This window comes from Ostrinia furnacalis, unplaced genomic scaffold (assembly GCF_004193835.3).
Source record: "Ostrinia furnacalis isolate ACB-3 unplaced genomic scaffold, ASM419383v2 OfSCF4462, whole genome shotgun sequence".
In the NCBI taxonomy this organism is placed as follows: domain Eukaryota; kingdom Metazoa; phylum Arthropoda; class Insecta; order Lepidoptera; family Crambidae; genus Ostrinia; species Ostrinia furnacalis.
This window is the reverse complement of record NW_021134701.1, coordinates 117718-142294: the sequence shown is the minus strand read 5'-3', so window position 1 is coordinate 142294 and position 24577 is coordinate 117718. Positions and strand designations below refer to the sequence as shown.

The window sequence follows — 24577 nt, the reverse complement described above, 5'->3', positions numbered from 1 at the left end:
TGGCAAAATGTTGTCTCCTTTCTAGTGATGCTTTACCTCTGGGCTTCGGCTTGATACTACTTTTTGGGACACCCTGTATATTATTATGGGAAACGAGTTGGTCTCTCTAAACAAATAAAGAAATTTTGACTTTGAAACAATGTCCCAGGAATTACGACCATCTTTTTCGTAATAAAGTTGCGATCAAAGAAAAGGTACCGTTTGTAAAAAAAGTGAGTAAAACAAAGAATATAATCTAAACAAACTTTATTTTCGTCTTATACATTTCTAGCATAATCAAACAAAAATCTATCCATTCCCATTACTTCACAAGTAATGACTACAACAACATAAAACTTAAAAATAGACATACATTTTGTTACTTGCAAATCTCATTCACAATACATGAACAATTTCAATAATAAACACTCTGTATTGCTAATATTTTGGCAGATAATATGTTTTACATTAGGTATAAAGTTATAACGGTATATTTTAAATGTAACAGAATTGCCGCAGTAGCTGGAATCTGTACCTCTAGCACGAAAAACTTTCCCTGCAAATCGTTTGCGTATTCGACAAAATTTCAACGATAACGTGACGATCTCGATTGCCAATATTAGTTTCGTGCTACCATTTAAATACACATATGATTCGAAGTCGAAAGTGTTTCGTGCTAGAGGTCACCCAAAGCAGGAAAAGATACAAACAGTGGCTGCTACCACATTGCAATGTTGTATAGTATGTTTACCACATTGACATTTTAAGCCTCCAGGGAAGGCGGTATGTACGATCAGCGTCAAGTAGTTCGAGGCACCCAAAGTAGCAAAAAGATTACAACACGTAGACGTGTTGCGAATTTTTAGACTACTTTGGGTGTCTACTATTTGACGCAAATGGGAAAAGTCCAAAATAACTAAAATAATACATTATCGAAACTAGTGCTCTACGCGAGGCTTAACTATAGAACATTATCTCGTAAACTATTTATGAAAATAACATACCCTCAAGGATTACAATAACATTTTTCAAATTAAATCTACCATTAGATAAAGCTATTGAACAATGTCGAAAGGCATTGTAGTTTAATATGGGAATATAACTACATAATTATAACAATCTTCGTAACTGTCGTATTACAATACAATACAAAGTTTCTCAACATTATTTGGATTCCTATCCTAGGTTTCTATACCTATGACTTTTTAGTCAGACTAATCTAAAAATTATATCTAGTGAGTAAGAAACTAAGTCGGTGGTACATAGAAAATTAGAAATAGAATGGTTCATAGGAAATCGCAATGTAAAAATTACGGAGAAGTGTGAATACTTATTCAGATGGCGAAATAAGAATCACTTGATGTTATTATTGACAGATCTTAAAAAAATTAGTTAACAAAGCTAATGCGAACTTTCGAACACGCTTTTTAAGTATCTAATTAATTGCAATAGAACGAGAATTTTTATTCGGGTAAAGGTGGCGCCACCTGGTGGCATTTTTTGTTAAATACAAGTAAAGTATGTACTTAAAATGTGATCTAAAAGATGTTCCTTGGCCTGCAACGAACGTCAAGCCATTATTTATGTACATAATTGGATGAAATGAAAACCATTTATACAAGTTGAAAATCAACATTGGAATGGCACAAGATATAGGAATCAAATGGAATTTGAATATTTTTTATACACAACTTATATCAGATAACATGTATGAGAGCATACAGCTATTAGAATATTTAACTATGCAGTTTTAATAATTCATATAAGGCTAAAGCATTGTCACAGTGTAGTATAAACATACTTCCACATTTTAAAACAGTATAAAAATAAATGCTATATTATAGAAAAATACAATCTTTATATCACATCATCTATCAAATAGTAAAATTGCGGACATATTGTTTTTTTATGTATATAAATACAAAATAAACTGAGTGTTTCCAAAACCAGGCATTTGAATTTCATATCAACATAAATTTCAGAATTTGGTAAACCATAAAAATCATTACATTGTTGAACAATTTAAACACAAAAACATTCTGTTATTTTATTACAGGATCATTAAACACTTCAATAATAGGGAAAAAAAGGAAATGCAATTTAATTTTGTGACCTTAATATTTTGTCAGAAAAGAATATTTTAAAGTATGAAGTTCTAAAATAAAATAAATCAATAATATCATTTGAGTGTTGGAGTTTAATAACCCTGTAATTTTAGCTAACCTTTGTTTTTTAATTCCTCTTCTTTTGCGACCTCCTCGAACGCTGGCAAGAGATTCCTACGGCATTTGGTTTCATCGGTGTAGTGCACAGCCCAGATAATATACTCCCCAACATTCAATGGGTCTTCAGAATAGCTGATCTGTATTTTACATTTCCTTTCCCACTTCATTGAATCAACATCACGGTTGTTTTTTGTTCGGCTGAACTCAATGTAACCATTACATTCCACAAACAGCTTCGGCAATTGAGCATTCAGAGCGTCATGCGACTTATCTGAATCTGCACTTGTTGATGGAAGACAGTCTCCTTGACCCAGCTCACGATTCGGTGGAGTGACCGGCACTAATTTACGTTTCACACGCCTCCGTATAACTCCATCTCCTGTACTGTTAACATCTATGCTTTCTTCAGACTCATATCCCCTCTTAACTCCATTTCTCTGAGTAACATCTCCATTTTTGCATTCATTTTCTGCAGTAACATTGTTTCCCTTTAATCGTTTATTAGCAGTGTCTTTTACTTCATCGAGAGGCTGGCAACCCTCAGCCCACTCTGGACTGCTACAATTTGATCTTAATAATCGTCGCTTTCTTTCTGTCTTATTAATACTTAGTTCTGGAGAGTTATGCATACAGCCAGCATCTTTCTCCTTTCTGAAACTGAATTGTTTAACTATTAGATGGTTTTTCCTATAACTATAAAATAGTTAATAATTCAGTATTTTGAGCATGTCCTGTACCAATTATTTATAACTATAAATCTATTTTACTCATGATTTTGTTATGGTAATAATTGAATTAAATAATAATTCAGATATTAGGTATAATATTGGGAAAGGCTTAAAAAAAAACTAAAGTGTAAGTAGAAAATTACATGTTTATTAAAGTGAAGCTGTTACAATACTATCATACACACCTTGGAGATCTTTCCTGACGATTCTGTATTTTATCTACACTTTGAACCGTAAGAAAATCATGTCTTGAGCATTGCATGTCATGTTTTAAAAATGAACAAACTTTTTTTCTAGTTTTTATTGTTCTTCCAAACCATTCTAAGATAACATCATCTGACATGTATAACGTTAAATTCTGCCGATCATGATCTACCATATTCTTGTACCATGATGTAAATGATCTGGCCCGTAAACGGTCATTACTTTTGTTTTTGTCTTCTTGTAAATTTAAAGATGCTGATCTAGTGTTGTGTTTGCGCTGAGTTGGTGATGAATAGGACATAGTGATTTCTGAAACAGATACAGATCGATCAGAGAATTGTAATATTACACTGCACTGGGATGAACTCTCATGTACTGAACTTACATTTCTCAGAGAGCACGTCCACAACACTGTATGAATCTTTTGCCGCGTGAGCCAAGTCCAGCCTTAGGCCTGCCAGTCGACGCTTGCTTTCCTCAATATATGCACCAACAGATAAGTTTATTTCCAATAACTCCTGGTGCAATGAAACCAAATTACGATTGTTTGAGAATATGTTTTCTGAAATATAAATTAAAAAACGTCAATATTTACATGACAACAAACAAATGAAATAACAATAATTCGAAATTTAAAACATAACCTACGAGTACACTTCGCTACTTCCAATGCCAAATGTTCCCTAGATAAATCTTCAGATATTGTCGAATTCATTGTACGGATGCCTTTTATATCAGCATTCGCGAATAATGTCTATAATTTTGGTAAATAAATAAATGTTTTCAACGTTTTTTAGAAAAAACGCTAAACTTTTGTTGTATCTTGAGAAACTGTCAAAAATAAAACGCCAAACTTTCCATAGACAACGGCTCACTCCCTCTATCCATAAACAAAATGGGATGCCCACTACAAAAAAAAATTACCCTACAATTTAAAAAAAAACATGTCAACATTAATATTTTTTGTAAGAAATTTTGTTGAATGTTGAGATGTTTTTGTTGATTGTGTAGGGCAAAACACGCGCTGGAGACCCGACTTTTTAGAATGATTGGACATGGGTATAGGTGTACCAGAATCTCATGGCAAATGGGGAAAATAAACTTTGTTGAGTGGAATACTGGGGAAATTGGATTAAACGATCTTGATACTGTTTAATTTTTTATTTATGACTTTAATATTAATGAACATGAAGTACGAATGCCTACCTATACATTTTAGATTGTGTATGAAGAATGTTGTTATACATCGGGTTTTTAACATTTATACATGTCTTGAAAAATAAGTAAACCGTATATTACTGTAAATAATTTTATTATGTATCATACTTATAACTTATCACTTCATTCAGAACTAGACGTTTTCTAGGAACTCCACTTGCAATTCTTGATTCTTCTTCAATAGATGATCAAGTTAAAGAGGTATTTATACAGAGTGGAATTTTGTAATGCCACCTGGAGGGAAAGTACTCTTAATACTGTAGATAGAAAAATTTGCTGAAAGAACATTCCTTTATTTTCGAAAAAAAAGAGAGTTACACTAAAAGATTTTCGAATTTTTTTCGATAATTCACTACTATACCATACAATTTTCTGTAACATTATTAAAATATCAAAACATTTCACTCCAACTTACTGTCAACTCAACGACGCGCTTTAAAATCAAAGATTAACTTTGAATTATGCCTTATTTTACAATACACATTGAAAACAATATAATTTGCTTGAGGTTTTTCGACTTTTTCACAAAAATAACAAATAGGCATGAAGAGATTACAACATTTCTGCAGCGGCTGACAGATCTCTTGATTTACTTTGACAGGTGACAATAAAGCCATAGACAATTGCCATATGAAAAACACACTTTTCCAATATTTTTATTTGCCATGAGATTCTGGTACACCTATATTAGGTGTACCTTTCAGTCCATTAAGCGTCATTAAAAACCCTATAAACACAGAGCACAAATTAAGAAAAGCACGCAAACGAAAATCGTATTTTGACTCTAGTGCTCATTTTGTCTTTACTCTCTCATCTGTGCATTTTGTGATGTGCACATTCTGCCTCAGACGCTAACAATAGATAGATAATCTCAATGTAAATAGAATTAATTTAATAAAATAAACTACGGCTTACACCAGTTCCCCTACTAGTAAAATAAAGTTTTATATTCCCCTACCCAACCCCATTCCATTTCTAAAAACAAATCTAAATGTTGACTGGTTGAATTTTCGATCAATAAGGCAGCCTCACTGGGCATCTCAAAATAAACCATAGACAAAATATTAATTACGTGAACGATTGGATAGCGGGGTAACCGCGCTTCTTTGGGAGTGGTAATGCGCCGAACCAATCTACTGCGTTCCTGCGATCATTGACTTCGGCCATTGGTCTATCCTTTGTCAACCAATCATTGAAATACCAGTGAGAGGACCTCAATGTAAGTTTGGATTTTCGCCGAATTTTCCTTTTGCGAGTCTCGCAAATAAGTTTTATTTATAAAAGTAAATGTCGGCTCTTTGTGGGAATTCTATCTACAATATGTTTGGCGAAATTACTTGAGAAGCAGCCATTTTGGTTACGTTAGCTTACCTTTGGCCTCGTAATAATGACGTGTTGCATATTTATCTAGCTAGAATGATGAAGTTAGTGAAGTTAAACTTTCTATGGCTTACATGTGATTAAATAAATACCAGGTAAATTAACTTCACGGGCCACAAGCTCCCATATCTTCTTGTCAAGTGAAAACACTTTGCTACAAAGTTAATTAAACGATACTTGTTCCTCTGAATTTTTAGTAATACTTGACCAGGCAGGTATAACGTATAACCCACCCTTACGTATTTTTTTAAATATTTACCTAGCTTAGTTACTTGTATAACCTAATTATGATGGGATTTTAATTAGTTCTCTACCTACTGTGCTTAATTTAAATACTTTTGTTAATTAAATAATTAGTTTGTTACTCTGTGCAACTTAAAACTTTTTTGTATTATTAGTATAAGGTTACTAATCTGTCTTTCAGTGGTAAATAATGGAGCATGCACAAATACAGAGTTCAGATGGCACCCAAGTGATGACCATCAATGGACAGCAGTTGCAAGTGTTGCAAATGAACAACACCCCTCATATGATACAGGGACCCAATGGACAGCAGATAGTTGTCCATACAATACCATCCACAGGCCCTGCTATACAGGTAATGAAAAGTTTTAAGGATAATATTTCTTCAAATTGAGGTTTAATTATCTAATGTAATATCTAACGGACTGTTGTATTTGTACATGCAATCAGATTGGGACACCTCAAATCCAGGTAGTAGTATCAGAACCAGAACCAATTAACCTTAATATTACTAGATCAAAATTACTGCATGGATAGTTGTTTTGTTTCGTTTATCTGAGGAAATTCACCGAATCTACTGTAACAGAAGTGTTGCATTTAGGGCTGCATTAACCAAGTAGAGCCCCTAAACATTATAAGAAGCAAGTACCCTTAAGCAATGCAATCTTGGGGGGCCTATTGCCCTGTTTGAAAAAAAAAACTTAAAAAGTTACATGAAATAATTTGATAGCCTTTGAATAAGTGTTTTTTTTCTATTGACAGGTAGCGAATGGCCAACAGTTACAACAATTGCAAGTGTTGCCAATATCCAGTTTGCAAGGTAATTTGTTAATTTATTTATTACTGTGCCATTTTATGTAAATGTCATTTTGGTGCTTGTACTCTGTTGTTTAGTTTTTAGATGTTATTTTATTTTTTACTTGCATCAAATAAATACTTTTCATTCTTACTTTCTCACTAATATTGATAGTAATTAATAGTAACAAATTGTTTAATATGAAGCTACTTATCATTTCAGGGGCTAGCAGTAACATGCAGCCGATGCAACTGGTTCAGACTCCGGATGGACAGACGTTCCTCTACCAGCCCAACGCTAACACACAGCCTACTATAGATCAGCACCAAATTATACACCAGCCTACTGGTAAGTGTGTCGTAAGAATTTGAACATATTATTTGTATCGATCGATTAAATCATGCAGGTAGTTAACTATATGACATCTATTGGATCAGGAAATTCACAAGTCCAGTTGTTTTGTTTGGTAAAGACATACATAAGCTGTTTTTTACTTAAACTTGAATTATTTATATTTTTTTAGTTATAAACCTGAATGGGAACCTCGTGCATGTGGCAGGAGTCGGCAATGCTGTTCAGCCGCAACAGATTGTGAATCAACCCAACATTGTTATGGTGAGTTTATTAAAGTAACCCTTATATTATCAAAAATACACTGCAGAAAAGCTAAATTTTTTCTCCGTCTCTGAAAATGCAAAATTAGCAGGGCATTGAACTAGCATAAAACTCATTTATTTTTGCAAGTGGGATTTTAAATAGCATTTTTACATTCCTAATATTGTCGAAAAAAATGTCCATACAAAACTTTTAACTTTTTTTTATGCATAACAAGGCAGATATTTGACCACAATCGCACCTGATGTTGTGGTGAACTAGTTTTGAGATGATTTAAATTACCATTGACCAAAGTACCAAACCCATCTACCTTCGATGTCAGTTTAATCAATTTAATTATACTAAATTGAAATGTTTCCAGATGGTGAACGGTAACAGCGGAGCCAGCAGCGGAGGCGGCGCGGCGTCGCCGGCTCCCGCGTGCTCCGGCGAAGACGAGGAGCCGCTGCTGTACGTCAACGCGCGCCAGTACAAGCGCATCCTCAAGCGGCGTGCGGCGCGCGCTAAGCTGCACGAGCTTGGCAAGATCCCTAAAGAGCGTCCGGTAAGTTTTTTTTTAATGCTAGACAAGGCAGGTATTTGACCGCAATCGCACCTGGTGTTAAGTGAGATGCAGTCTAGGATGGTACATATCTGCCCTGTAAGTGCCTATTCACTCTCGCCTTGAAAACGCCCGGATTATAGTGTTCAGGAAAGACAGCAGCAGGCAGCGAATTCCAGTCCCTAGCTCACGTGACGATTATAAAGCTTTCTTAAGCATTCCCTGTTATGTCATCAGATAGAGATGCTGTTAGTCTGAATCTTATTAGTATTTTGCTGTGCACTGCTGGCCAATGGCCTACCTCAAGGATTTCTACAACGACCGGTCCACTCGAGAACTTTTCTGTCCCAACGCCTATTAGCTCTACGTGTTATGTGCGCCACCCACTGCCACTTACGTTTAGCAATTCGCCAGCTATGACGGTCATGTTCCTCAGGAAAAGGAATTTCTCTACTGTCTGAATTTCATCTGGCAAAATTTCAGATTATAGCGATTCAGTTGTAATAACAAACTAACGAAACTAAATATTTAATTTCAGAAATACCTTCACGAATCAAGACACAGGCACGCCATGAACAGGATACGAGGCGAAGGGGGAAGATTCCACTCTGGTAGTAAAAAGTAAGACTTTTTTAACTATTTTTATTTATTTATTTATTTTCACCAACTTAGACTTAAACAAAAGGCTGACCTGGAAAAAACATTACTGGCTAATGGCACGTAACTCCAAACTGTCGATCGACAACAAACTGTTGATATACAAAGTGATCCTGAAACCAATATGGATGTACGGCGCACAGCTGTGGGGAAGTGCTAGTGACTCTAACATAAACATAGTGCAGAGACTGCAGAATGGCATCCTAAGAACCATCTCAAATGCACCATGGTTCATTACCAACACTGAAATCCACGAAGCTCTGAGCATACTGCGTTGGCAACCATCAGCTACACTAAACGACTGAAGCGCCACGATATTCTTGGTGACAGATGGTGAATGAGGAGTATCCTGCTGGGGAGCTCCTTCAACATGTTAAAACTGCATGGAACAAATCTGCTTATAGTTTGGGGCTGATTGCAGATGAGCGCAAAAAAAAAACCAACAAACTATTTTTACAGGTCATGTTTAGATGCTTATCTTCAGATGCTTACTGCAGCATCACTGATATTGATTGTTATTGTCTAACCTTTTCAGAGATATGGAAAATGCGGATATTTCAGAAGACCTCAAACAACTTGAAGATATGAAACCTGACACTGTATCTATCACAATCATACAGGTTTGTAGATTTACATATTTTCTAAAAGTTAAACTAGATTTGTTTTACTTTTTACACAGCAAAGTATCCTAAATTACTAAAATGAGATTACAATGTTACCTAATTAAAAAAGCTATATCAAACCATCATCCTCACGAACTTGCTCTCCAACTCACCATGGACCAATATGTGAGACGACTGTAACGTGTCATATCCTGGAATTAGAGTTCCAATGGGAAGCCACTGCATGACAGCATCACAGAACCGATTTGCTCATAGTCTTGAGGCTAATTGCAAATAAATACAGAATGAAAAATAATAAGAAAGCGGTTTGTTTTAAACCTAGTATCCTAACTCAAGGTTTCTGTTTTTTTTTTTTATTAATATTTTTGACGTTCATAAGTGCCAAAATACTGGTCAAAACTGAATAAAATATTTTATATTTTTATTTTTTATAGGACGAAGAAACGCAAGACCGCCAGCAAAACCAGTGGAGGCGACTGGCACCGCATACCTCACTTCAGTCTGCGTAGCGCAGGCCCGTCCCCGCCTCGAGGGACCCGCTCGATTCCAGCGAGTCCGAATGAACACCAGAGGCCTTCCACCAGTGTACCAGAGACTCGTATCAAGTGATCTTCTGGCCCAGTGATAGCTCGCTGACAAAACATGACATGAAACGGCCAGAAGTGTTAAGTGTGAAGTCCCCGGAAAAGCTGCTTGCTCGTTCACTGAAGAGCGAGCTCGGAATGTCTACGAGTGTGACCACTGGCCTTCCTAATTAAGTGTGATGCAGCAGTCTCTTTACTAGTGCTGGTGTGATTGTGAAAACTTGTGGACTTGTTATATTTACAAGATGACTCATCTCTGAGTCAACATCATTAATACCAATCAACACAGATCCAGGTGATTTGAAATGATTATTTTTGTGTGAATTCACCGATTTCAGCACCTACTTAACCCTTTTTTTCGTAATCCGGGTTTAAATTGTTTTTTTTTTTTTCCTAAGGGAGTGACTTCCTTGACACTCTGTTCAGAATTATATCAATTTATCACTTTTTAAAAACATTAAGACAGATTTTGTTCTCTATATTTATGCAGACTTAGCTGGACATTCATTCTAAGTTGTATTTCTTTCTTGTAAACTTTATTCCATATTGTTATTTAAAGTTTTAGGTGTTTATGCCAAATAAATGGAGTTCTTCATGCTTCAAATAGTATGGGAGACTAGCTGATTATGTGATAAAGCTTAACGATTTCACATGCACGAAAGCAATAATTTTGTTGTTTATATTTTTCATGGTTGGCCTGCTAGGACAGATGGAGATATCTATTCTTCCCAATGTAGAACATAGGCCATTGCCAGAAAGATGATGGATTTGTGAAACTATTTTTCTTACTAAATAACATTTTAGTAACATGTTACTTGATTATGGATAAGATGTTTTATGTTGCATATTTTTTATTTAGTTTTCTTTTAACTTATTGAGTAGTTTGCTTTATAAAGCAATAATGATATTCCTAATTTTATGTATAGATTTGCAATCATGAAGTTGAGCCCAAATTATGGTTTAAAAATTCGGTCGTGATGTGATGCTAAAATATTAATTTAATGTTATTATTAAATTCTTTGTAAATTGTGTAAATATGATGATAGGACTGAGTAGGGGTGTAGAACTTTTGTATTGCAAGTAAATTAAGTACAAAATAAAAATTGCACATAAAAAGATTGGTTTTCTTTTACAAATTAAAACTCAGCAAACATATTTATTTTGAACAATTTTATTCCAAAAATTCATAAACATGATTTCCAAAAAAGATCTAGTACTTGTATAAAGTAGAGTTGGCATCAAATTCTAATTGTGAAACTACTGTTCTACTACCTTCTTATTCTCTACATAGGTACATATTATATCAAAACGATTAGTATTTACAAAGAAGTTCAACAAACATAATTCCTTTCAAATATACAATACAAAATTAAATAATAAATATAAACAACTGATAAATAATATCAAAACATCAAATACATAACAAAAACATTGAAATTAACCACCTATGTTTGTCTTATCCATACATCATTATCTAATAGAGATTCTTACAATTAATATTACTTAAATTATGAGGTTCCTCATAGATCCTGAGGTTAGATTTTCACTGAAAAAAAAAATGTATAAATATAAAAAATAATCCCCCTACCCATCAATCATTGAGACAAAAACCAATTTAAGATTTGATGAACAGAAATGTTGAAGTTTGAAAAATGGCCACCAGGATCACTTGACGCTTTCGGATTACAAGTTACGTGTCAGGTTTATGTGCGTGTTCCCTGATGCGTTGTATCTCGCTCTTTATTGCGGAGATGAGCGGGATAGCAGGGTCTTCCGGTGCGAGGCGGCCTTCAGACAGGACCAAGGAAGGGTTGACTGCGGGGACGCGACCTGCCACTCCGGTCAGCGACTGCAAAACGCCCGAAATTGGTACGTGCAAGATTTTTATCAATTTATTCATGCCTGTTACAAACAAACAATAAAACGGTGCAAAGAGGAGCCCTGAAGTGTAAGTAGATATACAAAGCAATATGGCTACATTCACATGTAGCCATTAGCAAAAAATACATTTGAGATGAAATATCACCATCCCAAATGTATTTTTTGTATAATTCAATTCTACCTACAGAGTATAACAAAATGTGTTAGGTGTTGCAGGATGGCTGCTTCATAGATCATCTATTCTAGCTTCTTACAGATGAATAAATATCAATTCTAAGTTCTTCAGGAACTCACGTGTGGCGGCGTGGGCCCCCAAGCCCTGGCGGGGGGCGGAGCCCTACGCTCGGCTACCGGCCGCGTGAACGATGTGCGCGGGCGCACGCTAGCGGTCGCCTCTGCTGGTTGAGTGCCACCTCTTCTGCGCGGTAAGATAATTTGACTTAATTGTTGAAGGTGTTTTCAGATTTATTATTATTATTCTTACTTTTTTTTATAACTTCTAGCTTCATTTTACTTCTGGCCACTTTTTCACTTGGCAACACGTTGGGCGCCAACATTATATTGCACAAATAAATGCATGAAGTTCAACATACCGTATTGATAACTATTGAAATTATGGTAAACTAAATACGTGTATGATATCATCAGAGGTCAGTGTAGTTATATTTTACAACTACCCACAGTCCACTTACCCAGTGCCAGCTGATCGTCCCCTCACGGTGTCAAGGGCAGTGTAAGGGGAGCCCGGTAGACGCACGTTGTCGTTCCTTGCCTGGGCTAGTTGCTCTGTATCTGAAAAATAAAATAGGGTAGACTAAGATTTTAAGGCAGACTCATGTCATTAAGATTCTGTTTGCAACAATTACGGGACTATTCCCACCTCTCGTTCCCACCGCTGCATCTCTTGTGTTGCCAGGATCCACAGCTTGACCGCCAAAAAAAACCAACCAGTCAAGGTCAAGTTGGTCCCAGGAACCAGGAGCAAAACTCCAGGTTGTGGAACAACCATGTTACTAGCGTCATGACAAGAGCATTTCATCTTACCTGACTTCTTAAGCTTGTCTCCGCTGTCCCTCTCAGATTCACCTGGCGTGTCCCGGGACTGTCCCGAGGCACTTCCAAACAGCGTAAACGCGTCATCCATAAGCTCGTTGAACCGCTGCCTCATGCGGGACGGGACGGGCTTGCCTCCAGACTTGGTGGGACTGGATGGCTTTGATGCTGTTGAGTTTTGACCGTAAATGTACTCAGCTATATTTTATCACCTCATAGGGCCTATAGCCCTTGATTTAAGTAAAAAATTGACGCTTATCTTTTGGAAGTTGGGAATTTAATTAAATTATTTTAGCGCTCCCATTTGTAGTCGAGTGTCGAGTGCTCAGTCGGTGTCTAATATTCCTCCTAGTAAATGACGTCTCTCAAGCCTCTACACAACGTCCCGATTTTTTTTCTGGGTCTCTTACCGCCCCCCTTTAAGCCTGCAGCGCCCACAAGGGGGCGTTATCGCCGAAGAAGGGAATAGAATATTTACACTAAAGTTGAAAGATTCTTAGATATTCTTACCATCTTTAATCCTCTGGCAGTGAAGATCCCATACCAAAGGTCCTATGACTCCTGGGTCCTTATCTATGCTTCCGAGCCGCACCAGCTGTGAAGGCATCTGTCGCCTTTGCACCACATCCTTGGTTTTGTCCTGGGTCCTGTCAGTCTTTTGCTTTGGACTAGACCACGGCGAATCTATGTCCAGATGACGCACCGATACTGGTTCCAGGATACGGGATAGTGGCTCAACGATATTGCCCCTGAAAAAAACATAACTTTGTAGTGTCATGTGGGTCATGGATTATCGTAGCCATTCAGTGTTTATAGTTCGTTTCATCCACGAAGTCGCGCCCCACCATTCTTCCGCTAATGTTTGAGTGTTATCGGTACACGCTAAATTATTCATGAGTGCACACGCACACTACAATAATGACGCTCGGATTACTCTGATAAAACTCCCTGCACCAAAAATTTGTGGGACTCGTCTTCGTGGATGAAACGATCTATAGATGTTTATCGAAGTAAAGTAGCTAGTAAGTGTTTTTTTACCTTGGGAAGGAGTTGACTGATGGCATCGAAAGATATGAGGTAGGTGTGTGCGGCGCTGATGCCTGACTATCCGAGCTATCAACGCCTGCTGCTTCCAGCAAACTGTCTGTAGTGCCCACTGAAAGGAAAACATTTTTTTATGACCCACACCTGCTGGTATAAATCTAAATGTATTGAACCTTTTTTCAGTGAGCTGGAAACTTACCTCTTTTCTTTTGAGGCATTCGTAATGCATGGGGCTTCTTCTGTCTTCGGCGTATAGCTGCTGCTACTTCTGATACTCCAGAGGAGGTTGTTGAGGAACTAGATCAACAAATTGGTAATTAGTTTAGGTTTATTGATATCCTCTTATTAATAGATATTAAAGAAGGGTATACCTTGAAGCACTACCAGCTCTGTAAATTGGTAGTAAAGTACTGCTTGGTCTTGTCCTGCTCGGAGACACTACGCTGATCAACTGAAATCAATCAATCAATATTTTTTATCAATGATCAAGATACTGTGGCAAATTACAAAGCAATTTGATGATACGTACTCGCCCATCCTTTTCTTCATGAACTTGTTTCAACTGATTGCGTTCTGCTTCTCGTAACATCTCGTTCCTGTACGCTCGTAGGGAAGCTGCTGATTTGATTGCTTTCCTCCTGCTCAATGGGAATAGATCAAAGGTAACTTAATTATTTTTTAAATTCTTCAATCTATTTTTCAACATATTATTATGAAGTAACATCATCAAAAAATGAACAAGAAGACGAAACTGAAGAAATAGATACCTATGTGCCAGACACAGCAAAGCCAAGAGGACCAGGAGCAGTAGTACTGCCACGACTGCTCCCACTGCGAGGGCCCAAAGCTCGGTTCCATGGACGCCTCCTGTCTCCGCCTCACCCTCCAGACCTTCGGCTGCCTTCAGGTACGCTGCTGGCGATATTGGTCACCCATCTTAGTTTATAGTTTTGGAACCAGGCATAGGTATGTCATAAGGGAAATTCTTGTCAAACTTACGCTCAGCCTTAGTAGTGACAACTGCTCCCAGCTCCCTTGCCACTTCTGCGTCTCTCACGAGACGCATGTCTCTTGCTGCTACTGCAGCAGGCACTGCGCGACCACCAACAAGGACCACGTATACTATTTGAACGCTACCGGTTTCTGGCGACTAAAATCAAGAAATTAACTTCAATTGTCTACTCATGAGAGGTGAAAATGACTAACTTAAACCGGGGAGTCTTACTTCAGTAATATTCTGTATGTGCACTTGCACAGGTGGCTGCTGTTCTGGTTTTATTATCTCTCGCTTGAACAACAACGTCTCGTTACTCGTATCTGTCTCCAGCGGCAAATCAATCAAATCCTCCTTAACATCTTCTAACTCTTCACGGTCTCTTATCTCCCTTTTCCTTAACACTACTGTAGGAGTTGCCAGTATCCACGATTCTACTTCACTTATTCTTGTTGCTTTTATTTCAGATATAACTGACTTTGGGTCTACATTATCGATTAATGTTAAATGATCGTCAGGGTATACACGTAACATCATTTTTGACGAATTTATGGAAGAAGGAAATGATTTTTCTACTACTTTAGTAAGACTACTTAATGACTCTACAGGGTCTGCCACAGAACTGTGCAGATCGTGGTATCGGTATGGTGTTTCTGCGCTGTATGATACTTGGTTAACATTGCTGTCTTTGTTTACAACGAAAGAATGAACATCATGTTTCTTTCTTGAAGTAGGTGCGTCTAGTGATTTTATGATGCCAAGGTGTCTTTCTTGCTGTCTGCAATGGAATAGCAGGTGGTATAGTTTTAAAAGAAGAAAAAATGTAGTTGATTAGTTATAAAGAGATTACTGGGTAGTTGCTTACCTTAAAAAGGCTTTTTGGTACAACCTGGCTAGTCTCAGTTGTAAGCTGTCAGGCGTGGACCCCTGGATGACTGTTAGGAGCCAGTAGCGACGGTCCTCTGGTATTTCTGGCTCCAAGCTGTCGGGTACTCCTGGTTCACCACAGTTGAGGACACATTCTCCTGTGGTCTTATCTGTCACCGCCTGAGTAAATGTCTATTGATATAAAAGGCTTAACTAAAAATACTTCATATTAGACCGAAATTGCAATTTGACCGTGTTAAATAAAATTAAAATCAATATCCAAATACTTAGGTACTAAAATGGCGAATTTGCATACAAAAACATGTGGGCTTAAATTGTATTTCCAAGTTCAACGATCCTACAACGGCTACAACTATTGTAATCGTGTGGAATTGTGGATTATAAGAACTGAAAAAGATAGTGTCCCATCCGAGGCTACGAAAACTGATCTACAGAAGTAAGCCTAGGCGCAGAGACCACCAACTTTTAGTTAGCCTATAGTTGGGTCGAGCTGTTGATCAGTATGAACATATTGTATGGAAGTGCGCACACTACACCGCCGAATAGGTATCGACCGATTCTTCATACAAATCAGGATCGGGCCCAACTATCGGCTAACTAAGGTGGTCTGCGCCTAGTCTAAGAGTTTCTTATTTAAATCTCTCCCCTATTTACCTGTGGCGGGTAAGAATCCAAGTACACAGTGGCAAGTACGGTAGTGGTGTGGACATACGGTGACGTCGGCTTAGCTGGCGTTGGTATGGGCGGGTCTGGAGGTGGTGGTGGACCGTCTCCTGAGCCTGTCCAGAAGAAGTCTTCCAGGCGCGGGGTGCGCTCGTGCTGGTCTCGAGATACGAGCATGTATACTGGAGCAAGAAAGTATAGATCTTAGGCAAATGACTTGAAAGAAGTACCTATACACAAAAATCTTTACACTTTGGTATTCCCGTGGTCTACGTGTAAAAAACGTGTACATACAGTGTGAGTCACGTTAAAGTGTACATATGAAAATAGATGAAACTAGACCTATTTTTATCGACAAAAAAGAGGTCAAAAATTTTTTGAGATTTATTTTTTATTTTTTATAGAATTTTTTTTCTTCCAATTACTTATTGTAAAGAAAACGTAATAACTTTTAAACTAAGCTCCTCCTCCTTCCTGATAAAATAAAAACAGTAATAATTCTAAATAACAGGCGATACTAAAAAATTACATAAAATACACAAAAAAGGCCAACAAATAATAAAAAATGATACTTTTTGAAAAAAATCTGCTTTTAATTTCGTTTTTTTTTTGGTTGTTTGATAAATTTCTCCAAAAAATGCCCCTATAACCGGTGGTTTTTACTACTTTGTATTATTCTCTATCGTATGACCTTCGTAAAACTAAAAATCGCATGTCTCTATCCCTATCACAACATTTGCAATGATCGTTTGAACTAAGCCTCTCCGGGCGCGCTATTCAACGCTTCGTTAACAACGAAACTGAAAATGGCTCTAGATTTGTAATTTAGATAAAGACAAGTTAAATTTCAAATAAAAACAAAAGATTTCGAAGTAAAATAAGCATTTTAGTTAAAATTAAAATTTTCTCTACCTGCAGCGGAGAATAATGTTGTGGCAGGCCTTTGTTCAAACGCTCATAGCAAATGTTGTGATAGGGATAGAGACATGCGATTTTTGGTTTTACAAAGATAATACGATAGAGAATAATACAAAGTAATAAAAACCACCTATTATAGGGACATTTTTTGGAGAAATTTATCAAATAACCAAAAAAACACGAATTTAAAAGCAGCTTTTTTTCAAAAAGTATCATTATTTTATTATTTTTTGGCCTTTTTTGTGTGTTTCATGTAGTTTTTTAGTATCGCCTGTTATTTAGCATTATTACTGTTTTTATTTTATCAGGATATACCGCTTAGTTTAAAAGTTATTACGTTTTCTTTACAATAAGTAATTGGAAGAAAAAAATTTCTATAAAAAATTTAAAAAAAATCTCAAAAAAAATTTGACCTCTTTTTTGTCGATAAAAATAGGTCTAGTTTCATCTATTTTCATATGTACACTTTAACGTGATTACGTGACTCACACTGTATTAAAACTGTGGAATAATTTTTTCTTCCATTGTTTAAATTAAACCAGATATTTCCGTGTATGTTGTAATATATAAACCAGTAACTATTTAGCTAATTGTATCTCGATAATCTATGATAGAAAAGGAATCGTACTTTCATAGTTACGAGGTAGGTATGTGTGATTTACATGGTTTTGAGAAGGTATGGTTAGGGTATTGATTACTGAAAGTAGGTACCTAATATTTATATTTTGGTTTAAAATGTACATTAATATTCATTCATTGGATTGGTCTAGACAATGGGCTTCAAAGGGGGTAAGTTCAAATAACGACTGCAGCAAAAAGACAACGGCAATTATTTCACGTCAATCGTCATCCATGACAGGTCGATAAACATTTCCCGAATCGCGTGATCTTCAGAATAAAATGGTTTATTAGCCCTCCTGTAACTTCCAGTAACTACAGTTTCATAACAAGGCGTGTGGGACAAGCTGAAAGCGGACTGAGGAAAACTTTCCTTTCAGATCTTGATACTTAATTAGGAAAAACTTAACTCTAGTTACAAAATCCGCATTTAAGTTTTCGTGATTCTGGGTAATATTAGAAACACAAAAATCGGATATTAAGCGAAAAAATTCATCAAAGTTGTAACTAACTTTTTTGCAAAAAAACCTTTAATTGGAAATACATATTACTCCTTTAATAAAATTAATTGTAGCTTGATTTGATATGTCGTTGACCACACCTACTGACAAAAGCACAATCCGCGGAATTTCATAAGCTTTAGATTTAGCTTGTCTAGGAGTCTAGTATCAATCAGGATCAGGAAACAAAAGAAATCTCACAGATTAGAGAGAGTACCTATTATGTGCAGTTATCTTTTATCTATACGAACTTTAATCCTATTCAAGTACTTATAGTTAATACGCTTTTTCTTGTCGATTGCGCTTAGGCGTTCCACAGGGATGTACTTTTGCGCCACCCCGTGCCAACCACGGAGGCCTGTAGTAAAGAAACGCATTTCCTGCCTGTTATATTCGACTTATCTACTGTAATACATAGAATGGTGTATTATATGTAAACAACATGATACCGGTTTATTTATTGATTCGATTGAAACCTACGAATCCTAGGTTCTAAAATTAACTAATTGTGAAATGGTAGTCCGACACAATGTTTCATAGAAAAATTCCAGACAAAATGCAACCATCCAAAAAGTATAAAAAGCCGAAAGAATGCAGTGCTTTATTTTGTGAAGCTTGTTTTGTTCGAGCAACTAAAATTAACAACTGACAGTCTGGTTGACAGCACTTAAATGTTTATTGAAGTATGCAGATCCCAAGCTTATCGTTTTGTAAATCTCATTTAGTTCATTCAACATTTTATTGCTGTTTTCCCGATTTTCTTCATGCTGATTTAAACATTGGAAGTTATCGCAGAATTCGTAAAAAGGGAACCAGTATGTAAACCATATAAGGATAAAATCATTACGTAAACATAGAGCTCGATTTCAACATACAAACGCACAAAAAGGCATATAATAGTGCTGTAATGCCGCGGTTTCACGCGGGCCGTGCGCCGGCGCACCCTTTGTGTTGCCCGGATGTGAGTTTAGTGACCAGAAGATTTTTATCTCCTTATTCCGGTGCTGATAAGGTCGAAAATAACAAATCACCTGACATGATGGTCTCTGATCTGTGGCTGTGCAGCCAACCGTAATGATGACCTCTGCTGTTGATTGATATAGTAATTGTTCAGGATGTGAGTTATGGTTATGGTATGGCACAGAAAATTTGATAAGTTAAAAAAATATTTTTGATGTTTTTATTTTTATACCTACTTGTACTCAAACGTTTTATTTGTTCAAATATCCACCTTACTTAGTAATCAAATATTATGAAAGAAAGAAATCGTATCCATGCCATCCGTTAGGTAGGTGTAGGTACCTAAATTGCAGATTTTTTTAAAATAAATTACTCAAAATAAGCGTATAATTAAATTAACTTTAAAAGGAACAAAAAGGCTTTGGTTTCATAGAGGGAAGGATAGTAATTTAATCCCCATTATAGTCATAATAATAAGAATATCAATGACAGGTTTAGGTTTTTAATTATGATGATCTATTAATCTAATAAGTGATGAATAACTTTCTTCTAGATGGGCTTTGGATTTCTTTTAGATGTGCTAAAATAAGTAAATAAAAACTTACTCTTGTCGTCATTTTCGTAGTCGTCTGCATAAACATCATAAATAATACTCATACAAAATAAATTAAAAAGTATTTTACTTTTCAACATAATATCTTTGCTTTGTATAACGTCGCTCTTTATAACACTGTTACTTGTAAAGTTGGACGGGCATTTTAGAAAATATGTTTGTTAAAAACATTAAATTGAGCCCTAAATTACACAGAAAACCGCGATTCTATGGCACCCTTGGCAATAAGCACCATCCGCCTACCAAAAACGAGGTATAACTACTGTGCGTTTGGTAGTTTGAGATTGTTTGTTGCGTTGCTACGCGACCACACATTGAATTACGCGCGCAATGCGCCGATCCGCCATTTTGTTCATAAAGTTGGAGCTTCACTTTCAGCGAGGACGGCGCAGGCTAACTGACTCAAACAAAACAATAATGAATGATGCAGCATTACTTATTTTATTTATTTATTTGACGATCACTTAGCCTAATGTTTTGGGTGTAGGACTAATATGCCAGAGGTCGCGGGTTTGTTATCCGCTTTCACACGGTGCAAACATATGTGTGCATGAACATCAGTTATTATTGGTCTGGGTGTTTCTATGTATAATGTTATGTATGTATTTACAAAAGAAGAAAGTTTACTGTATTAAATATGATAAGTAGGAAATTAAGAATTACGAACGTTTGTCGCTATGACTGTGAACTGTAACCCCACCCTACTTACCTACCATTTCATAGATTAAAATTTAATCAAGAAGTAATTTTATATTAATACTGATTAATACTGGTTTGTTACATTTAGAAATAGTATATAGGTTTTCTAGAAAAGTGCATATAAAAGCAAATCATTAAGGTAAATTACGTAAATTAAAAGCTTCTTATGGCATACTTAAACTTAAGTTTTAAATTAACTGTAATAGATGGCGTTGTATATTCCACCTTCCTGTCAAAATTGATGTCATTTTTTATCTGTGCACAGTTTTGTCTATGGTCTGAATATTGTAGTGTTGCCAGTGCAATTCAAGCTACTATTCTAGAAGATTTAAAAGCTCTAATATTTTAGTAGTTTGAAAAGTATTATAAACGAACGCCTAGTTATTTGTGTACTCATAGTGCACGTTGTGCAATATTTATTCCCACTGACTTTTCTACCTTAATTAATAAACATCACTTCACTTCATTATAACAAAACTAAGAAATAACAAAGCGCTATTTCCTAATAATGTAAAACACGGATTAGGCATTTTAGATACCGATGCAAGCGGTTTAATTTCATGAATTATTGGGACATATTTCCCATACAGAAACTGTTAATAGGAAAATTTAATTCTTTAGTTAAAAGTTATTCGATGATAGAAAAATTAGCCCTTTAGTGTAATTTGCAAGTTCTCGTATTGCTTTAAAAAACGAATAATGATCTGTGGGTAGGTAAACAAGTAATATTAAAAACTGTTGTTTGTTCAAGTTTTGTTTTAAATTTAAAACTAGAGTAAAAAAGAAAACAATTTTATGTAATAGTAGTATTTTGATTTCTAAACTGACAACACTGATGTTTTCCATCGCACCATTTCATGTTGTTTCATTCGGGTGAGTTCGTCGCTTCCGTTCGACGGACTTTGTGCGACGTAAGCGGGTGTGTGCGAAAGTATGAAGTGAAATCGTACAAAAAGTGTGTGAAATGTTTAGTGTTAGTTAATTTTGTGCTAAGTAATTCAAAATGAGTGCGAACGGATAGCCCCGGTTTCTATATTCAGTCCATAAAACACTAAGATAGTGGTACACGTAACATTTCGTATGAACAGTTTCAAAATGGCTGTGTTTTGAAGGACCCTTTGTCCGCTTTCGTGTTCTTCTTTCAGCATGATAGTGGGATCGTACTGTCAGAATTTTGACTTCGAGAGGTGAGGGAGATACCTAATAAGATTTAGTGGTCCTGGTGTAGATACGTGGAGTGGAAAAGTACTGGTTCCCGCCGTAGTGCGGTGGCGGTCGGTTGCTTTCTACGCAAGCGATACCAAACGCTAGCTTGCAACGTGTGAGTTTCTAATAACCTTTTTATTTTCTTGGGTAACTAATAAAGTGGTTTGTGGCACGTACGTGGGCTGGCCGCTCACGACTGATATAATTTTAGCTTGGTGTTGATTTCCTGGCGTTACTCTCAGTTCTTGACTGTCATATGGTGAAGTAAACACTGGTTATTTTTAGAAGAACTCACTAAAATCGTATTGGGATTAGTTTCCTATTGGATATCTGTAGTCCAAATTCTAAACGAGAGCCCCTAATGAACATCAAGCTAGATTAACATATTGCAAATAGATGTATTTCTCCTCTGTTTATCAACAAAATGTGGTATAAGTACCTACTTAATATACCTACTTTTGTGTATTCATACATGCTGTTGAATGTTGTTCCTATATCATACAGTAAATAAATGAATGTAAAATTTATTCTTGATCCATAATAATCAGTCTGAAATAATAATTATTATCAGTCAAAAAGTCTCATAACCTAGCATACAAAATAATAGTGACTTTTCTGCAAAAAATGTTTTTTTTTTTTTTATCAATTATAAATCCAGATTACCTAGTATCCATTGTATAATATTTTCAAAATTTCCAATTATATTAGAATGTAATGTAAGAAGTTTCAAAAATTTTATTTATTTCTTGCTTTCATCAAGCATCAACTAAAATTTAGTAGAAAAAAGTTATTATCAAATTATCAATGTAACAGATCAAAAACATTAATTTTATTAGGGGGGTCACATTGACATTGTTGTTGTCCATACCATAGTCAATTTTAATGGGCAAGTAATGCAGCTGTTTGTAAATTACAATATATTTTTAAATAATTAAATTAGCAGCTTGAACGAAATCATATTTTTAATTCTGCAGCACCTATTTCAATTAGGCATATTTGACTTTTTAGGCATTAAGCAGTTTAAATGGTTCTTTAGTTAGAGTTAGGGCATTTACATTTAATAATTTAGTTTATTATGTAATATTGTGGACAAAATTACCACAGAGAGACAGACTTACTTTGAGTTTCTTTTTGGTCTAGTTTGACAAATTATCTGACACATATTAATTCATAGATAGCAAAGACTATAATAATAAACTTCAGTGAACCAAAACTGGATAAACACAAGGTTTCTTTCAGTTGAACTTTGGTCATATAATATAAACTTACCTACTGATTATAATAAGATGGCAAAGATAATAATTACAAGTTAATTACAAACTGCTTTGCCATCTTTTGTATGACAGAAGGAATTATAAAAATGACAAAGATGATAAGAAAGGTACCAATTTTCTTGTTGTTCAAATCTAGTTTAGTGTAAACTTGTTGGTGATCATATATATAAGTCGTGTTAGTTACTTCTCTTATAATATAGACTTTGAAGACTAATAACTTAAAAATTACTTGTTTCGTTCAGATTTTTTTTTGTTGCACATTATAATTTGGAATGTTTACTTTCAAAATTCATCAGATTTAATGCGAAAAGAACATATTTAGTTTTTCACCCTTGGTAACATTTGTCATGGAATGACCCAACTCAAGAACGGCTGAACTGATTTAGCTGAAAATTGTCAGGGAGGTAGTTTAGAGCCAGGAAAAGGACATAGGATACTTTTTATCCCGTTCGAAATTAAAAAAAAAGTCTGCTTATTTATTGCCATTAAGGCGGAACAAAGTTCGCCGGGTCAGCTAGTTTTAAATAAAATGTGAAATTATTATACAGGTCTATTTAGATAATGACTTGCTGGATAATGGCTTGACCTCTATGATATCTGTAACTTATTTTTACAAGAGACATTTTGCGATAAATGTCGTAAATGTTTTGTATATTTTGCTACTGTGTCCTTGTCGCAAAGTAAATACGTAATAGACTCATAGGTAAATAAAGCTAAGTATTTGACTGTCTTTAATTTAAAGTTATTTCTTAAACTACAAAGATCTTTTCTGGGAAATATTCTGTCTAGAAATGAAACCTATTTTTAAGATTTAGTTGCGCGAAAACCGAAACGCATAACGGCATCCGAGGCATTGTATTCGATGCGCCGGCGCAGCTGTCACTAGGCGAGAAGACCATTGTTGTCGGCTGTTTAGGCCAATTTCAGCGCTGCGATTGCAAAGCACGAGATTGCTGTAGCGGTCCTCATTATACCAAGTCATGGTAGCGGATTTCTTGAAAATAACTCGAAATTTTAATTATAATTCTCAAGTCTCAGTAGTCTTACTATTCGCTTTTGAAAGATTCTGGCTTGGAGCTCTGGTCTGGTCTTGGTCTCTCTTGGTCTAAAGAATTGAAGACAATTGAATAATTGTATTTGATTGAATGCTACGCATGCGTTACGAATATTGGCATAATATGCAAGTATAATTTTTGTTTTTCAAAACTTAGGCATAGGCGGAAACAGTATAACAAGTATCAAGTGTCATCATCTTTCGTAGATTTTCTTCATAATTTCAGCCATAGGACGTCCACTGCTGAACATAGGCCTGCTCGAAGATTTCCATAATGTCCGGTTAGTAGCGGCCTGCATCGGCTGCAACAGCCCCTCTTTCCCACTGGGCACTTTGGGTACGTGCCCAGGACCCCGTGACCGAGACCCGTCTGCTCAAAAGACCTTTTTCCAGATGATATGGCCCCTTGATCCTCAAGT

General features: G+C 35.9%; 4 protein-coding genes across 16 annotated transcripts in view; 2 read left to right on the top strand and 2 right to left on the bottom strand.

Moving 5' to 3' along the window:
* Positions 1–264: 264 nt before the first annotated feature.
* LOC114359551 (uncharacterized) lies at positions 265–3991 on the bottom strand. Of its 2 annotated transcripts, none has more exons than XM_028313992.1 (4): positions 3781–3991; positions 3522–3698; positions 3118–3445; positions 265–2861 (listed from the first exon to the last, which is right to left on the bottom strand). In XM_028313992.1, exons 3-4 carry the CDS (start codon positions 3435–3437, stop codon positions 2198–2200), a joined length of 984 nt encoding a protein of 327 aa, XP_028169793.1. In that variant the 5' UTR covers positions 3438–3445; positions 3522–3698; positions 3781–3991; the 3' UTR covers positions 265–2197. The 2 variants fall into 2 exon arrangements, with proteins under 2 accessions (XP_028169793.1, XP_028169792.1); XM_028313991.1 differs by having other exon boundaries at positions 3785–3989.
* A 1457-nt stretch (positions 3992–5448) lies between these two features.
* Positions 5449–10882, top strand: Nf-YA (nuclear factor Y-box A). 2 transcript variants are annotated; one of them, XM_028313994.1, is made up of 9 exons: positions 5449–5573; positions 6159–6332; positions 6740–6797; positions 6996–7121; positions 7297–7388; positions 7750–7932; positions 8468–8550; positions 9122–9206; positions 9644–10882. In XM_028313994.1, the coding sequence occupies exons 2-9, from the start codon at positions 6168–6170 to the stop codon at positions 9716–9718; spliced, it is 867 nt and encodes a 288-aa protein (XP_028169795.1). In that variant the 5' UTR covers positions 5449–5573; positions 6159–6167; the 3' UTR covers positions 9719–10882. The 2 variants fall into 2 exon arrangements, with proteins under 2 accessions (XP_028169795.1, XP_028169796.1); XM_028313995.1 differs by lacking the exon at positions 5449–5573 and adding an exon at positions 5627–5829.
* A 66-nt stretch (positions 10883–10948) lies between these two features.
* LOC114359550 (uncharacterized) lies at positions 10949–20172 on the bottom strand. Of its 3 annotated transcripts, none has more exons than XM_028313988.1 (15): positions 19918–20172; positions 16308–16498; positions 15631–15812; positions 14997–15543; positions 14771–14921; positions 14539–14686; positions 14301–14412; positions 14143–14222; positions 13971–14068; positions 13766–13883; positions 13238–13476; positions 12719–12895; positions 12367–12466; positions 11969–12092; positions 10949–11642 (listed from the first exon to the last, which is right to left on the bottom strand). In XM_028313988.1, the coding sequence occupies exons 1-15, from the start codon at positions 20003–20005 to the stop codon at positions 11484–11486; spliced, it is 2514 nt and encodes an 837-aa protein (XP_028169789.1). In that variant the 5' UTR covers positions 20006–20172; the 3' UTR covers positions 10949–11483. The 3 variants fall into 3 exon arrangements, with proteins under 3 accessions (XP_028169789.1, XP_028169790.1, XP_028169791.1); XM_028313989.1 differs by having other exon boundaries at positions 14301–14409; XM_028313990.1 differs by having other exon boundaries at positions 11969–12089; positions 14301–14409.
* Positions 20173–21478: 1306 nt separating this feature from the next.
* The window catches only part of Hipk (Homeodomain interacting protein kinase), a 118917-nt gene continuing 115818 nt past the window's right edge, over positions 21479–24577 (top strand). For 7 of the 9 annotated variants that reach the window (XM_028313982.1, XM_028313984.1, XM_028313979.1 and 4 more), the window contains exon 1: positions 21479–21945. The gene's annotated coding sequence lies outside the window, so the exon portion shown is untranslated. The remainder of the gene's footprint in view (positions 21946–24577) is intronic. The other 2 variants (XM_028313983.1, XM_028313978.1) reach the window with 1 other exon arrangement.

Excerpts from the sequence above, each read along its gene's own strand:
- LOC114359551 (XM_028313992.1), bottom strand. The coding sequence starts at position 3,437 with ATGTCCTATTCATCACCAACTCAGCGCAAACACAACACTAGATCAGCA. Across the intron at positions 2,862-3,117 it reads CGTCAGGAAAGATCTCCAAG|TTTCAGAAAGGAGAAAGATG; the intron begins GTGTGTATGATA and ends TAAACAATTCAG.
- Nf-YA (XM_028313994.1), top strand. The coding sequence starts at position 6,168 with ATGGAGCATGCACAAATACAGAGTTCAGATGGCACCCAAGTGATGACC. Across the intron at positions 7,122-7,296 it reads AATTATACACCAGCCTACTG|TTATAAACCTGAATGGGAAC; the intron begins GTAAGTGTGTCG and ends ATATTTTTTTAG. Across the intron at positions 7,389-7,749 it reads ATCAACCCAACATTGTTATG|ATGGTGAACGGTAACAGCGG; the intron begins GTGAGTTTATTA and ends AAATGTTTCCAG.
- LOC114359550 (XM_028313988.1), bottom strand. The coding sequence starts at position 20,005 with ATGTTGAAAAGTAAAATACTTTTTAATTTATTTTGTATGAGTATTATT. Across the intron at positions 13,884-13,970 it reads AATGCCTCAAAAGAAAAGAG|TGGGCACTACAGACAGTTTG; the intron begins GTAAGTTTCCAG and ends TTTTCCTTTCAG. Across the intron at positions 13,477-13,765 it reads TCAGTCAACTCCTTCCCAAG|GGGCAATATCGTTGAGCCAC; the intron begins GTAAAAAAACAC and ends TGTTTTTTTCAG.